This window comes from Varanus komodoensis, unplaced genomic scaffold (genome assembly GCF_004798865.1).
Source record: "Varanus komodoensis strain SLA01 unplaced genomic scaffold, ASM479886v1 scaffold21, whole genome shotgun sequence".
Taxonomy (NCBI): Eukaryota; Metazoa; Chordata; class Lepidosauria; order Squamata; family Varanidae; genus Varanus; species Varanus komodoensis.
Window position 1 is genome coordinate 4,460,795 of NW_025335589.1, and position 15,527 is coordinate 4,476,321.

The 15,527-nt window shown below is 40.3% G+C and overlaps 1 protein-coding gene across 1 annotated transcript in view; it reads right to left on the bottom strand.

Annotated features, from left to right (window-relative positions):
• Positions 1 to 4,000: 4,000 nt before the first annotated feature.
• Positions 4,001 to 15,527, bottom strand: part of MGAT4D (MGAT4 family member D) — a 34,233-nt gene continuing 22,706 nt past the window's right edge. The window contains exons 9-16 of the mRNA XM_044430668.1: positions 13,088 to 13,202; positions 11,043 to 11,173; positions 9,991 to 10,098; positions 7,969 to 8,162; positions 7,325 to 7,403; positions 6,440 to 6,512; positions 5,255 to 5,367; positions 4,001 to 4,021 (exon numbers count right to left, since the gene is read on the bottom strand). Of these exons, the coding sequence (XP_044286603.1) occupies positions 4,001 to 4,021; positions 5,255 to 5,367; positions 6,440 to 6,512; positions 7,325 to 7,403; positions 7,969 to 8,162; positions 9,991 to 10,098; positions 11,043 to 11,173; positions 13,088 to 13,202 (834 nt within the window). The remainder of the gene's footprint in view (positions 4,022 to 5,254; positions 5,368 to 6,439; positions 6,513 to 7,324; positions 7,404 to 7,968; positions 8,163 to 9,990; positions 10,099 to 11,042; positions 11,174 to 13,087; positions 13,203 to 15,527) is intronic.

Here is a 15,527-nt window from a genome sequence, read left to right on the forward strand (position 1 = left end):
ATATATATATATATATATATATATATATATATATATATAAAACATTTAAAACCCCCTGGTGCATTCTCGGCTAATTTAAAATCCTAATAAATACAATAATTTAGCAATTAAAATAAGTTTTAAATAAAAAGGTCTTAGCCTGGTGCCGAAAAACAAATAATGACGGCGCCAGGTGGACCTCTCTAGGGAGCGCATTCCATAGATGGGGTGCCACCGTAGAGAAAGCCCTCCTCCGGGTACTCACCCTCCTAATATCATTCACAGAGGGTTCCCGGAGAAGGGCATCCATTGCTGATCTCAATGGGCGGGAGGGCATATATGGGCGCAAGCGTTCCTTTAGATATCCAGGTCCCAAATGGTTTAGGGCTTTATAGGTCATAACCAACACCTTGAATTGGGCCCGGACTTCAATCAGGAGCCAGTGGAGCTGACGGAGAACTGGGGTTATATGAGAACAACACCCAGTCCCCGTCAGCAACCTGGCAGCTCTATTCTGCACCAATTGAAGTATCCAGACTGTCTTCAAGGGTAGCCCCACGTAGAGCGCGTTACAGAAATCTAATCGGGAAGTTACCAGTGTGTGTGTCACTGTTGCCAGGCAGTTGTTCTCCAGGAAGGGACACAGCTGATGGATCAGCCGAAGCTGAAGGAAGGCGCTCCTTGCCACCACTGTCACCTGAGCTTCTAGAGACAGCTCAGGGTCGAGGAGCACTCCCAAGCTGCGAACCCTGTCCCTCAGAGGGAGTGCAAACCCATTTAGGACAAGGCCCAAGTCCCCTGTCCCGGGGCCTGAGCCACCCACCAACAGGACCTCCGTCTTGTCTGAACTGAGCTTCAGTTTATTGGCCCTCATCCAGCCCATTACCTCGGCCAGGCACCGGTTCAGCACAGCCACTGCCTCACCTGGATTGGTGGAAAATGAGAAGTAGAGCTGGGTATCATCAGCGTACTGATGATTCTGCAGCCCACACCTCCTGATGACCTCTCCCAGCGGTTTCATGTAGATGTTAAATAGCAGAGGGGACAAAATGGACCCCTGCGGAACTCCATGGCATAACTGCCATGGCGCAGAGCCATAGTCCCCCAGCACCACCTTCTGAAATCGGCCGTTGAGATAGGAGCGGAACCACCGCCACGCGGTGCCTCCAACTCCCAATCCCGCTAGCCTATTCAGAAGGATACCATGGTCAATGGCATCGAAAGCCACTGAGAGGTCCAGGAGAACTAACAGGGACGCACTCCCCCTGTCTCTCTCCCTGCACAGGTCATCGTACAGGGCGACCAAGGCAGATTCAGTGCCATACCCGGGTCTAAAGCCAGAATGAAATGGGTCCAGATAATCAGTTTCATCCAAGAGTGCTTGGAGTTGTCCTGCCACCACCCGCTCTAGCACCTTGCCCAGAAACGGGATGTTGGTCACCGGTCTATAATTGGCGGCCACCTCTGAATCCAGGGATGCCTTTTTTAGGACTGGCCGGACTACCGCCTCCTTTAAAGGGGCAGGTACCCGGCCGTCTCTTAAAGAGGCGTTGACCACCTCCAGGATCCAGGTCCCAATCCCGTCCTTGGCTTTCTTAAGTAGCCAAGATGGGCATGGGTCTAGTAAGCAAGTGGTAGGGCGTACTTGTCCAAGCACCTTGTCCATATCATCAGGCCACAACAACTGAAATTCATACATTAATTGTGGAGTTCAAACACAAACATCCAGACCGATTTCAGCAAGCGCCAAGGCTGAGCACCCAATACAGGTAAGCAAGGGAAAGAAAACACATGCTGTAGTACAATGTGCAAAAACTGCACGTCTCCCATGTCTTTCTACTCTTTGACATGTGTGAATGCTGAATCTTGACTGAACTGTATTACTTCAACAACCTTGTCTCGCAATAGTGAAGAGCACACTCCTCCACACAGAAGGCACTTCTCTGTTAGAATACTGTTCCAGCTGTTACTACCAAAACTACCTTTCTTTCCTTAGTGTACCTTTCCATTCAAATGACTAAGAGGCTTGGCCTCATCCATATGGTACTCTCAAGTAACCATGGAGCAAGTTGCTACAGAACACCACTCGCCACTGTGCAAAGTGAAAGTAACATCCCTGCACAATTTCTTAGTTCGCTCCATCTATACTAGGGACTTAGTTTCAATGCCTTCTGTGATTTGCATGCTGCAGCCTGAAGTTAATTACATGAATGAAACAAGTTATTATGGTTTACCAAATTACATATTAAGGAGCAATTTTTTGAATTAATTACTGATATTTTGGAGTCATCCTTTTAAAAAAAAGGCAACTTTCCCAAACCAGGCATTTTAAAATCTCTTTCTGTTATGGAAGATTTGGGATTACCAGTTACTTATTGAGGAAACAGGCAAGGAAAGTGCTACAGGAAATTTTACTTTATGTTGCACAACTCTCTTCAATAAAGTTTGTAACTAAACTTAGAAACCATATGCAAATGTTTGCCAAATTTTGTTGTGCTGAATCATTGCATGTTTACTTAGATTTCTGCAAGTTGGACTATAGGTCCCATAATTCCAAGCTACTATTCCCAGGTCTGAAGGGAAGCAGGTTGAAGAAAGTTGGCCTAGATTGCTGGATGCATATTAATAAAACTTTGGTTCAGTCTGGCTCAAACATGCAATGCAGGAGATCAGATCTCCTAATGCACAATCATAGCCATTTGGACTGGAGTGGCAGTTTTGGGTGGGAAGTTCTTATAACACTTACTCTCTCTGTGTTATTTCCCAATCTAAATTCTACACCTGGTGGTATAGTGGTAATTTTTGAAGTACAGGTGCTCATCATAATAGTTCCAATAGACACAACCCCAATGAAAATCCAAAAATTTAGGCGGCAGTGCTGATCCCTATAACTCTCCCCCAAGTTCTAGCAATGTTCATCTCCACCAGGTCTTTTGTAAAGCTGGAAGGTCTCAGCTGCCCATTAAAACAAGGCATCCCCAAAATACTTTGTACTACAACAAGGAACAATATATTCTAGCTGAGAAATGTATTTCCCCCAAGCAATTGTAAGGGCTACAACTAAACTCAGTGGAAATATGGAATTCTGAGGGCGTAGCAGATGACGTGAACATCCATGCTCATCAAAAAGTGCCTGTGCTGAATCTCTGAGAGCCCTTATTCTACTACTGTGGGGCAAATACAGCTACATGCATCCCCACCCCCAGTGGGGCAAACTGTTTCCCTGTTTTAGGAAGGCAAGGAAAATGGTTAACACCCTTTCTCCAACAGTGCATGCTTTCCCTCACCAGTGCTGTGAGACTTAAGTAAAAATATCAGGAAATTAAAATGTCTAACTTTCATGTCATGAAACCTCAGTCTTTAGGCGAAAAACATACTGGATGGCCTTGGGACATTCTCTGCCTCTCAAGAACACTGTTTCACTGAGTTTCTGTGAGGTTAATGGGAAAGAATTCCAGGCCTACTATCTGAGTTTTTTCTAAGGGAATAGTAGGATAAAAATATCATAAAATAAATAATGCTTAAATAATATAACATTCTCCAACTATTTGGGAATTTAAATGTGTGTAATTTAGCAGGTCACATCCTATAGTTTTTAAACAATATATTAAATTGCATTGCTAGTCTACTGTATACTAGTTAATATGTGCCAATAACAGCACAATCCTGTGCATAGTTAGTTCCAGATCTACAGTGGGGCTGAGTTCCTAGTTAGTGTACAAAGAATTATAGTCTTATTTGTCAAAACTATTAAAATTTTTTTATTGACAAATGGTTTGTTGGAGATATATTATAATCATTTTATAATATTAATCATTATATATTATATATTACAATTATGTCAAAAATTTAATATTTATATTCAGAATGTGCAAATGCTCTCCTTCCCATTGCATAAGCGTTAGAAAGGAAATTAAATTTTTATCATTGACCCTTTTTGTTGCTACCACTAGATGGCCTTGCTTCCACATAGCCTTTAAATCTTCCATAGTCTTCAAGAAGTCTCTTTCTGATTCATTTTTCACAATGTCTTTATAAATATCTGCATTAAAAAGGAGAGAGGTTATGTGTTACTATCTGTAAATACTTAGTGAATACTTTTATGCTCTGATATCCGGACCCTCCACCTATCCTGTGCCCTGCCCAGAACTGCTCAGCAGAGTGGGATGACCGATGGAGGCAATTTTACCTCCTCTTCTTTTGCACCTGCATCCTGCCACAATATGCCAGTCCATCCAGCTCACTTATTAGATGTGGATGGGTGACAGAAAGGCTGTAGGATCTTGTGGCTCCTAGCCTCTCTCCTCCGTACCCTTTGTGTAATGGCCAGGATGGAGCATGGGTAGGAGCACAATTTGATCTCAGGTCCTCTTCTCTAGGTCATAGGAATGTCCATGGATCAGGAGGAGAATCCAACATATTCTATGGACCTTGGGATGCTCTGCCAGGGACCACAGCACTACTCCGTTAGGTCATTATGATTAAAATTAGTATAGGGTTTTTAATGTCCCAGCTCCAGCCTTGGAAACTTGCTCCAGACTTGATGCACTCTGCCCCTCATTCTCTTAGCCAGTGTGAAAAGAGACACACTGGCTGTGGCTCCAGGCAGGTCACAAGAGTGACCTTGGAGATGGAGTTTTACTCACAGGGAGAGGTGGGATGAAGGAGAGAGGTTCTGTCACTGTACAAAATATCCTGTGGTGGCACCTCAGACTCCATCCCATTTGCTCAGAGGCTGAACGTGCCCGACACAACAGGAGGAGCACAAAGGTGACTCTCTCTTCATCTTCCTCTCGCCATGCACAGGCCTCCTGCAATCCTTCCAAGTTCAGAGAGTTACAGGCACCCTCATTGTACTGCAGTCTTAATAGTTTTGCCCAAATCTGTCAAATACTTTGATGTCTTCTAAAGAATATTTGTAGAAAAATAATGTAGAATTTTATGGAATAATCAGTATTAATGTATTGACACTTTATAATAACAAAACCCTTGCAAAAGCAACGTGATGTCAAGGTTTAGAAAGTGCTGCTTACTACTTTGCTTATTGATGTCTGGAATCAATTAAACAGCAAAGTTGTACTGTTCATCAACAAGTTTAAAAAGCTTCTGAAGAAGAGGAATTGGACTCCCCAGAACTTAAATGGAAAGGCTACTTTCTTATAAACAAAACTGCATAAAAAACTTCTTACATATTGCTGTAGTTGGACTTATGGTCAAATTAAGATTTAAGACAAATTAATTATCTTTTGGCAGATTGCTTTGTCTATACACTTACCTCACTCAATAATACCCACATGGGAGAACTACTATGAATAGATAAACGAAGAGCTTGTATTCTTCCTAAAAATGGGCTGATGGTGCCATCCGCTATTCCATTTTCAACTGTCCCTGCATATAAATGAAAACAATACTTTTGGCATATTCTGTAACAAAATTGTTTTACAAGAATAGTCAACAAAAAAGCCTTTGACATATTACTCCAAGGAAAGGGCAGAATTAAAAAATGGAAGATCATAGTATTTACATCTTAATGGAAACACTCCAAGAGACAAATAATTCATTTCCTTAGCAAAACTAGCTATCGCAGACTGACATAGATTATGAAGAACCTAAGGGAAACAATGTCACAAAAACAAAGAATTTATTCTATATTTTTTGCAACATACAAGGGCATGCTACAATATTCAGACAGACCTTGGTGTACATCATTAAGTACAATGACAGTATTGTATCATGCAGACATATTACTTTGCTTTCTAGTGAGTGATGCTAGACGGTAGTAATAAACACAGCACTATTTTCTTCCTCTGCTCAAAGAAGTTGCTACAGCTTAAACTAGGCAGCCTACATGCTGGGCATTGCCTGGACCAGGCCTATAGCCAACTGAAAGTTACACAAGGGGAACCCAAAAGGGAGGGGGCAGTTTGTGGACCTTTTCAAGACAAAATTGTAAACTATTTTATAATTATTTGTTTGATTAAAAAAAGGCGGGGCAAAGAAACATTAGGGAGGATCAGCTCCCCCGCTTTAGCTCATTCCTGGTTATAGGCTTGAGCTTTCCCTAACCTAATGCCTTTCAGGTGGCAAGGACTAGAACTCCTACCATCCCAAGCCATGCTGGAGCTGTAGTCCATGAAAGCATGAATGGAAGGAAGAGAACTGTTAATGCTTATAATAACTGTTAGTGTAGACTTTTTCACAAGAGTGTGCAAAGAGTTTACACAGTGCTATAACACGTCTATTCTTTAGCAATTATCTTGTTTCAACTGACATAAGCACATGCACGTGACTGGTCATCTTTAGATTTCATTTTCCTCATCAAACATTCCACCACAAAGAATAAAATGGATCTTCTGTGAGTAGAAGGAATCTTTGAATTCAACACTCTCATCCTCAACGGTTAAAATATTAGCAATTCTAAAATTTAGAAGCAGGATCCAATTTAGAAATCTTGCTTTACCTATTTGAAAATAGCCATCCTGAGTTTGTGTGTGTAAGTTCTGTGCATTGCCTTCAGAGTGCAGATCAATCTTCTGTAACAAAAAAGAAAGAGCATCCCAACTAGTTTTCAGAAAGAAAAGTTAGACTTTATTGTCTATATTTCCCTTTTGCCAATCTAACTAGAGCTTGGCCAAAAATCTCCCTCCCCCAACCTTTTCACCAGCTAGTGAAAGAAGCCTTTTCTCTCTCTCTCTCTCTTTTTGAAAAAGCAAGCAAGCAAGCAAGAACCACCATGAATGCCCCTGGAAACAATATGGTGTCATAATGCCCACAGGGTTAAATTTTAGCTACAAAAGAAAGACTGCTACCATATATCTGTCAGGATTTGCCAGCCCTTGAAAAATATGAGAAATGTCTCTTTACCACTGAAGATCAGAACAATATTTTTCTCTAAATGGTGCAGTTAGTGCTAGACCTTGGGGGTGCAGATCAGGCCATCCCCTAATTAAGTACCCAGAGAATAGCAGTTGGTGGGAGGTGACATGCACCTAGCATCTGCACATGAACGGGCACAGGCATGTGGGTTCCCTCCTAGTAGCCGGATGTGGGCGAACTGGGCCCTTTTCAGATCCAACACTTGAGACAAGAGATCTACTCCATTTCATGGGAGAACTGGCCTTGATGTTATCCCTGTATGCTGAATTCAGAGTGGAGGCAGATAATGAACTGAAAAAAATAGGAAAGCGGGGTTTTCTCTGTGTGATCACAAATTTGACATATTGAGATGGTAATATCCTCATAGGTTGGGGCTATCGGTCAGAAAACTTAAGATGGAAACAACTCCTTTTTCTCATTTTAATAATGAACTGAAAAGTTCTATGGTTGTGTGAACTAAGATACTTACATCATTAGGTAAGACCTCTACTGTAGTATTGAAGAGTTTGTCCCCAGGATGTTCCATATTTCCACTTCTAAAGAAGTACCTGCAAAATAATACATTTACACAGATTACTAAATTTGCCATTCATCTTTAGGCCATTTATTGTAAAACATTTTATCTTTTCTTCTGCCAAAAACATGGCTTACACATCAGTTAAAAAAAACCCAAGACAGTTAAGCCAAATCTAGCTTTTATTGTTTTAGGGATAGGTTATAAAGGAGACTGAGAAAGAAATTAGATGTAGCATGCATGTGTAACCGTCTCCTGCTTTAATAGTTGTGTGTGCATCTAAGGTAGGTGGGTGTTAAAATGAAAAACTGTGGAGAACTGTAAATTTGATGAAAGGAGCAGTGGAAGAGTGGGTTGCTTAATTCTCCCAACACAAGCCATTTTCTCCGTCAAAACTGCCCTCCTTGAGTGGCTTCTCTACTCATTGGGGAAATTAAAGGCACAGTCTTATACAAGTTTAGGCCGCAATACTCCAGCCTTGCTGGAAGTTGTAGGCCTTTTTTCCTGTCTAAACATGCATAAGACTCTGCCCTAAGAACAATATTAAAAGGAAAAATATTTAAATTAGGGGAAATATTCTTGCATCACAGAATACCTACCTTTCTATGTTCAATGGCTGCCCAAAGTTGAAAAGGATATGATCTCCAGCCACAGGAGCAAAAGCCCAGAAACATTCTATTCCTTTATAAGCATTTTCTAGGGTAAAGTGCTGGAATACTTTTAGGCTTGTAGTCACTTCTGCCGGTGGGTTGACATGTGCCTTAAATAATGAGCTTTTGACAAAATCTTTATCCTGTAAGAGTACGTGTATATTCCTATGTAAATATGAACTTGATGCCAAAATGAATGGTATATAGCGAAACTATAATCTTGATACTTTAAGGGCACAATACCATAACCCCCCGCATTGTCTGGGAGCCATAGGATAGCAGAGTCCCAGCTCTGACCTCAGAAATGCCTTCCAAGGTCAGAGCTGGGACTCTAATTTTGGAGGGTCCTCCGTCTGCCCTTGCAGCTGCCAGTTATTTCCATGGCAGCTGGGAATTGAAAAGAAGACCATCATCAAAGCCAGTGCTGGGTGAGCAGTCAGGGTTGTGGGTGGGTAGGAAGGGAAGGAAGGAGGCATTGACAACTTCCAGGGAATCCTGGCAGTCCCTCAGTCTCCTTCTTGCATATTGGGGGAAAACATTTAGAAAGCCCAAATTGGTGTTTAGAAGTTTTGGTAGGCAAGAGGAGCATGGAAGCAATCCTAGCCTTCAAGTTCAGAGGGTGATGGACAGCCACATTAGGTAGTACCCTAAATGTGTTGTTTAGGCTATAGTTATGCATAAGTAACAGAACATTCTTTAACTAAAAGGCCTGGCAATCATTGTGGTATACATTGCTGTGTCCACCACTGCAGAGAAGAAGCAAGAAGTTCATGAGAACAGCCAGGAGGATTCCATCACTGTTCCCTACCATCTGCTACTTGAGATGGACACCTTACCTTGCCTAATGATAAGCCCAGCCCTGCCCAGTCCATTCCATACATGTTAGGATATGCATAAGTAATTTAACAAGATTTACAAGGCTACTACACTAAATGTTAACAGCATATTAACTATGTGTACAAACTAGTGCAAAATTTTAGCCACTGGGAAGTAAAACAAGATGGTATAAAAACCAAAGTAACCATTCATTCATTACATTTCTAACTGCTCAAAAGCTGATTTTCTCTCAAATAAATCATTTCTATAATTAAGGAAGAGGCAAATTGATGCTGGGGCAGCAGTATTGAGGCAGGTTAGAGGTGCAGGTAAGAATCAGGCTTGCAGTTTCTATGACCATTAGTGAATTCTTGGCCTCTGAATCAGTTGGGTTGCTCAAGCTTAGAAGTCAAAAACTTAAACACTTGATCAGCTTTCCCCCACTTTTCCAGTTTTCTCTTCCAGGTTTTACAAGGAAAAGAATCCTTTCATTGGAGGATACAGGGGAATGTTCTTTAGTGCCCACATGATTCTCTAATAGTAGTGCCATTCAAATACTAAACTTTTGTAGCCAGGAGTTTTTAGGCAGGGCTGGCCCAAGATAAAGAGCCATGAATGTTCTTTTCCTCCCATATAAGTATTAAAGGCTGGTCTAGTAATCTTTGGCACTTAAAACAGAATAATCCATTTTATTTTTTTTTAATTCCTTGTTATTGTCTTTTTTATCTTTTTAAACTGTTTTAAACTTTCTGATTTTATTATTTTTATTGTACTTTTATAATCTGTAAACCACCCAGAGAGCTTTGACTCTGGGGCAGTATAAAAAAGAAGCAATGAATAAACCCAAAGTCTTTAAGATGCCAGAAGATTATTTGTTGTTGTTGTTTCTGCAACAGACTGATATAGCTACCCCTACAGATTCATATAGATCAAACCCTTAAAGGGCATGTAACTAGATCTGACATCTGTTCACTGTATTTTCTGAGTAGCAGTTCAGTATGAACAACCAGCTGCTGATGAGGGCTTTGGTGCTTAATTTTCTTACTTTTTAAATTGGGTGCAGTCATTAGCATTCTGAGAAAAACTAATATTTCCATGTTCTCTGCATCTGGATCATGAATTCAGAGAAAGAAAGAAACCAAAATGGGATCTTACTTTCAAATGCTGAATTTTTCCTTCTAAAGAAGAATACATTCCCACATGCTGAAAGAGCGATGGTTTATAACGGATGCGTAAAGTATCCTTTTGCTTCCCACAGTGTTTCTGGAAAGGAAACCAACACAGAGAGAAGAAAGGGGAAACAGTCCCAGGTGAATATTTTTCACTTTGTCTTCCAAAACATATTCAGGCGTGGATGAACAAGCCATCTATATTGGATTGTGCTGGGATGGGCAGGTATAGCTACTATCACTGATGAGCTGACTTGGTGTGACCCCATGGAGTATTCACAAATATTCTAAGTGTTGTGGTGGAAAATGGTGTACAAGGGTGGGTGGAATGACCCAAAGCCTTCAGCCTCAGGGAGAGTTATTTGGCTTAGATGAAAGTTTTATAGAGACACCATGGCAGAGAAATAGCTGTATCGAGCAGCTGAGAATTGGGAAGGAAGGAAATAATGAAGTTAGAATGATAAAACTGAGGGAAAGGTAAGTGGGGAAGAATGCTTGCATATAAATGTACAGTGAGGTTAGGAACAGACAGGGCAAGTAGGGGACTAATGAAGGAGGAAGCTTAAAATAAATTTCCTAGTGCATAAGAACATGTGGGAGTGCATGCCATGATTATTAGCACTGTTCTCTTGGGAAAAGGAAACCCTAACAGGGCAGTAAGTGGGGTAAACAGGTAAGAAATTTTATATATTGGTTTCAAATAACCTGCAAATTATTTAGCTGCAGAGTCTAGTTGATTTTAAAGATACTTGCTGGAAGGGTAAAGACTACTGAAATACATTTTTCTTCATTTTTATTTCTGTAACATCATGCTATTTGTTTGCAAGTACAAGAAAGAATATACATTTCTGACTGCAGGATGACATAATTGTTGACACTGGCAATTCAGTTAATTAGTTTGAACTCTTTCACATTTCAGCAAATTCTGGTTGCATATGCATTTTCTTCTAAAATGTAAGCATTCCTGTTTCTTCTTTTCTCCCCTCCCCACCACCTCTCAAATGCAGCTTTGTTATTGTTAATAAATGTAATACTTACTCCATCTTTCTCTGGATGGCAAACTTTCACCCAAAGTAAGTGGTCTAGAAGCCAGTCAATTGGCTTATCTTTGTAGAACATTAAAAAAAATTCTACTATCAGTGGTAAGTCTCTGCATCGGAACAATTTTCCTGAAAATGCATATTTTGAAAGGGAGAAGAAAATAACTTTCTTTGCAACACAGAGGGTAACTTACAAGTTATTAACTTTACTTTCTCAATACCTATTTATTGCTAATGGGTCACATCCACACTTAATCATACTTAGTCGAAACAGAAATTATTGCCACAAACCTAGGTCCCTCGGTCAGTCTACCCTATGTGTGCATAAATGTGGATATGAAATGTGGATATCACATGCTTTATTGTAATAAAACATGTAGGAAGTCTACTGCACACCCCAAAGAAGTGCAATAGAACACTGGGTAGATTCCTTGCATATGATTTATAAGTTCAGTACCAGGATTGGTCAAAGCACTTCATTCTATCAGCTATCTTATTTTGGCAAGATTTAGGGCACTGTCCAGCCAAAGTTAAGTGTTTCTGAGCTAGCGTAGCTCTTAAATGAAATCACAATGGAACATTTAAGCATTCAACTTTGAAAGGCATCTGCAGTTTAAGAGAATGTCACTTACAACCTATAAATACTGCCTTAACCTAATAGGATGAATCCTGAAGGAAGTTCAAAGCACACAAAATCAGTTAATGGTGTTTCAAGCAGTCACTTATGCTAGTGTTTGCATTTAAGTGCATGTTCAAATGATTATATATGATCGAAAGCAGGTATCTTCTCTTTTACTTTGACCATGTGTTGCTTTCATTGCTGAACAATGCAATTCAGTGGAGGAAGTCAAAATCCTGCATAGACCTAAATTACCCTATTTTGACCAGTCACAGATTTTCTTACAGGTTTGTTTCATTCTGCAAAGCGTGTGTGTGTGCGTGCACGCACACACATGTAAAGGCCTGAGGGATGGTGCTGCCAAACTTTTCCAATTTCCTTCTTTAATACCATTTGGGAGGATTTCTTACTTTTCACAGCTTTTTCAGTTTTTTTGGTGGGGGGGGGGGCTTGGGGGATAGTGCAGAGGGCTACAGGGGGAAAGAGACAGGAAAGCAGAACTGGGCCAACAGAATTCTACTAGCTATTCTTTAGATTCTGCCCCATTTGTTTTGAAATTATTATGCTATTTTACAGTTCATACATACTAAGACTCCTTTCTTATATCCACTTGCCTGGAAGTCAGCCACACTGAACTCTATATGAATTACATCTGGCTGGACAAGTGTATTGCAGCAGTGATTAAGAGAGTGATCTCATACTCCCTAAACAGCCCCTAGAGCTCCCACAATGCATACAATGCTCATAATTCTTTGAGCTGGAAGGATTAAGTCTCACTAGTTTACATCCTAGCCACAATCCAGTGTTAAGGAGCTTCCAAGTGTAGGGCTTGTATGAACAATCAGAAGCTATGGCAGTAATTTGGTCTTTTTTCCTTAAAGACAGAATCCTTAATTGATTTTCTGTGCTAGGGAAAAACACCCAAGAGGTGATGGGAAAACAGGAAGACTACAGGTAGAAAAGGCTGTCATTCATACTCTCTGGTAAAATTCTGTGAATGAGGCAGGCAATTATGCCATAAAAGCCTGGCTTGGAAGCACTCAGAGTTAAACTACTACTACTACTACTACTACTACTACTACTACTACTACTACTACTATAACTACTACTACTACTACAGTACATATATAACCAGCCTTTTTTACCTCTTGTGAGGAACTCAAGGTAGCTTACAGAGCTCCATGTTATCCTCACAAGAGCAACCCTGCAAGGTAAGTTGGGCTGAAAGTGAATGACTGATCCAAAACTACCCAGTGAGCTTCATGGCCAGCTGGACACTAAAACCCAGATCCCTCAGGTCTCCAGTCCAGCAGTCTAACCACTACACCACACTGGCTTTAAAAATTGCAAGGCTTCATTATCACCCCTTCTTAATTTCTGCTTAAATCAGCCCCTTGCAATCTAGATATGTTTGGCGTGCTTACCAATAAACCCAAGCTGAGAAAATTCCAGGATCATCCACTCCTTTGATTCCTGCTGTGCAGCAAATGTTTCTATTATCTGGATGTATTCAGGACTGGCTATAATATCATCTTCTAGCTGGAAAAGGAATTAACTCTTTTTCAGTAATTATGGCAAAATAGACCCTGGGGCATTATGGTTTTTTTTCAGAAAGAAGAACTAAACAAAGGGGAAAAAGAATAAGAATATGACACCAACAGAAATACAAAATGCTCTGTACTCTATTAGCATAGGAATGGAAATTCAGGCACAAACAGGCACATAATAGTATACTGAGAAATGGATTTGCAAGGGCATAACTCTACCACCAGTGCTGTTCCCATTGGCACTGAAATGAGGTGCTTCAGGGATGAGGCAGGGTGGACCTGGTATAACCAATTTTCTATCCATTGCTTTGAGTAGAGGCATTTTTAAAAAGTTTCCTAGGGCTGAAAAATCTGGCAAAGCTATACTCTACTAAAACTCTTGCCTTAACCAGTACGAGCCAACAGGGCTTTGGAAATGGTGAAGGATCTGCTCCTTTACTCCCCTGCCTGGCTTCACAAGGATTGGTCAGCTGAGCAATAGCCCTTTTCCTTATTAAAAATAGGCATATCCAATTGATTTATAGTTCTTTAACTGAAGTTGCTTTTCTTTGTTACCATTAACAACCTGATCTCTGCAACATTGCTTAGATGAATATGCAATTAAAATAATTTCTATTACTTTAGTTTCTAATATCTTTACTACTACACATGTTTAAAGCAAGTTAATTGCAACCAATAAGAACACTATCTTGTGAAATGGTGTGAGTACAAGGTAACTTTTGAAAGGAAACAGTGCTCCTAATAAATATTCCTGATTTCTTGCATGAGTTGTGAATCTCGATGCTAAAAGCTGCTGCAGTTTTTAATGTTTTCATTTCAACTCCCCTGAGTATTGATAAAAAGCACTTTCTAACAGCTACTGGAACAGAGCTTCTCAAAGATGCTTTCAACTTTGGAAATGCATAATCATCGCAGGATGAAGCAGGTCTAAATGGACATAGAGAATAATTACACTTCCCCCCAAAGTGAAGAGGGATTTGATTGCCTGCTCTTATTGCTTCCATACAACCATTATCTGTTCCCTGGCATGGCTAAAAGTTTCTCAAGAGTCCCTTATAGACTACAGAAAACATGAACAACTGCATGCACTGAAAAGATTGACACTATTTTCTCTAATCCTCCCTTGGTCTTCTATTGATTAATAAGGACATTGTCCTATTAAATAGAAAGAAATGATAGCTTCCATGTGGGTGGGAAAGCAGGGTGACTGTTGCCCAAAAGGGAGACATGCATTCCCAGAAATGAGGGAAAAGATGTATGTAAAATGTGTATAAGCTAATTTTATATGTATAGGTGCACCTTCATTCATTCATTTTCTCTCTCCCCATTAGCCAGAAAGGCTTTCTTTTAGATTACAATTTAAATAAAAATACATAGTGGGGAAGGTGGCCCCCTGTGTTGCTGCTCAATTTGCTGTCCAGGTACTAACTGTTGACAGGCAACTTCACGCCCTGCTCTCCCATCTTATAGCTCTCAGTTTTAAACCAGACTTGGACAGGACATTCCTTCAAATAAAGGTCTGTCCTCTGTAAGGTAATTCAAATGGTGTCCTGCTTCTAGGGCAACTAAGAGGAAAGGAAGCCACAAGTAGGTCTGTCGGTCCTTCGCATATGCTACCCATAAGAGGATTTCTCACCCAGTTGTTCTCCCAGACCTAAGGAATATGTAACATGTGAATTTCATTCCCCTTCTACTTCTCTCCCTACCTAAAGGAGAGAATAAAGGAGCAAACAGTTTACAGATAGCCCAGTATCACTGCTCAATATGCGGTATGGATAATACCCTTCATGAGTTTTATGCAGGGATGAGACTGGATTGTACGCTTTTCCAGAACTCCATATTCTTGTCTTCTTGGTATTCTATTCCTGCCTCTTCTTGTTGAGTTTCACCACTAGTTTTTTTTTTTTTTTTACAAATATGACTATTGACTATAGTCTTTGTGGAACTACTGCCTCTTGATACACAGTAGAGCAACATTTCCATTTCCTGTTGTTAATATTTTTGATATTTCAGTTGTCTATTTCTCAGGGCCTATTTCTAAGAATCTTTCAGCAGATGGCAACTTCACTAGTTAGTTAACTAGTACTAGCTAGCAAATATGCTGCCACCTATTGAAGTACATACCAGTGCCACAAGCAGAAGATACTCATAACTGCAGCTTTGGGTACTTCTATGAATATTTGTCAAAAAAATAAGATTTAGATTTTATGATAAACTTCTCAGAAATATATTAATAATACATCCTGAGTCATTTCTTGTCCTAGTTTCAAAAAATCCATGTAGTGGTCATGGCCAGTTCTTAGTAAATGTACTATGT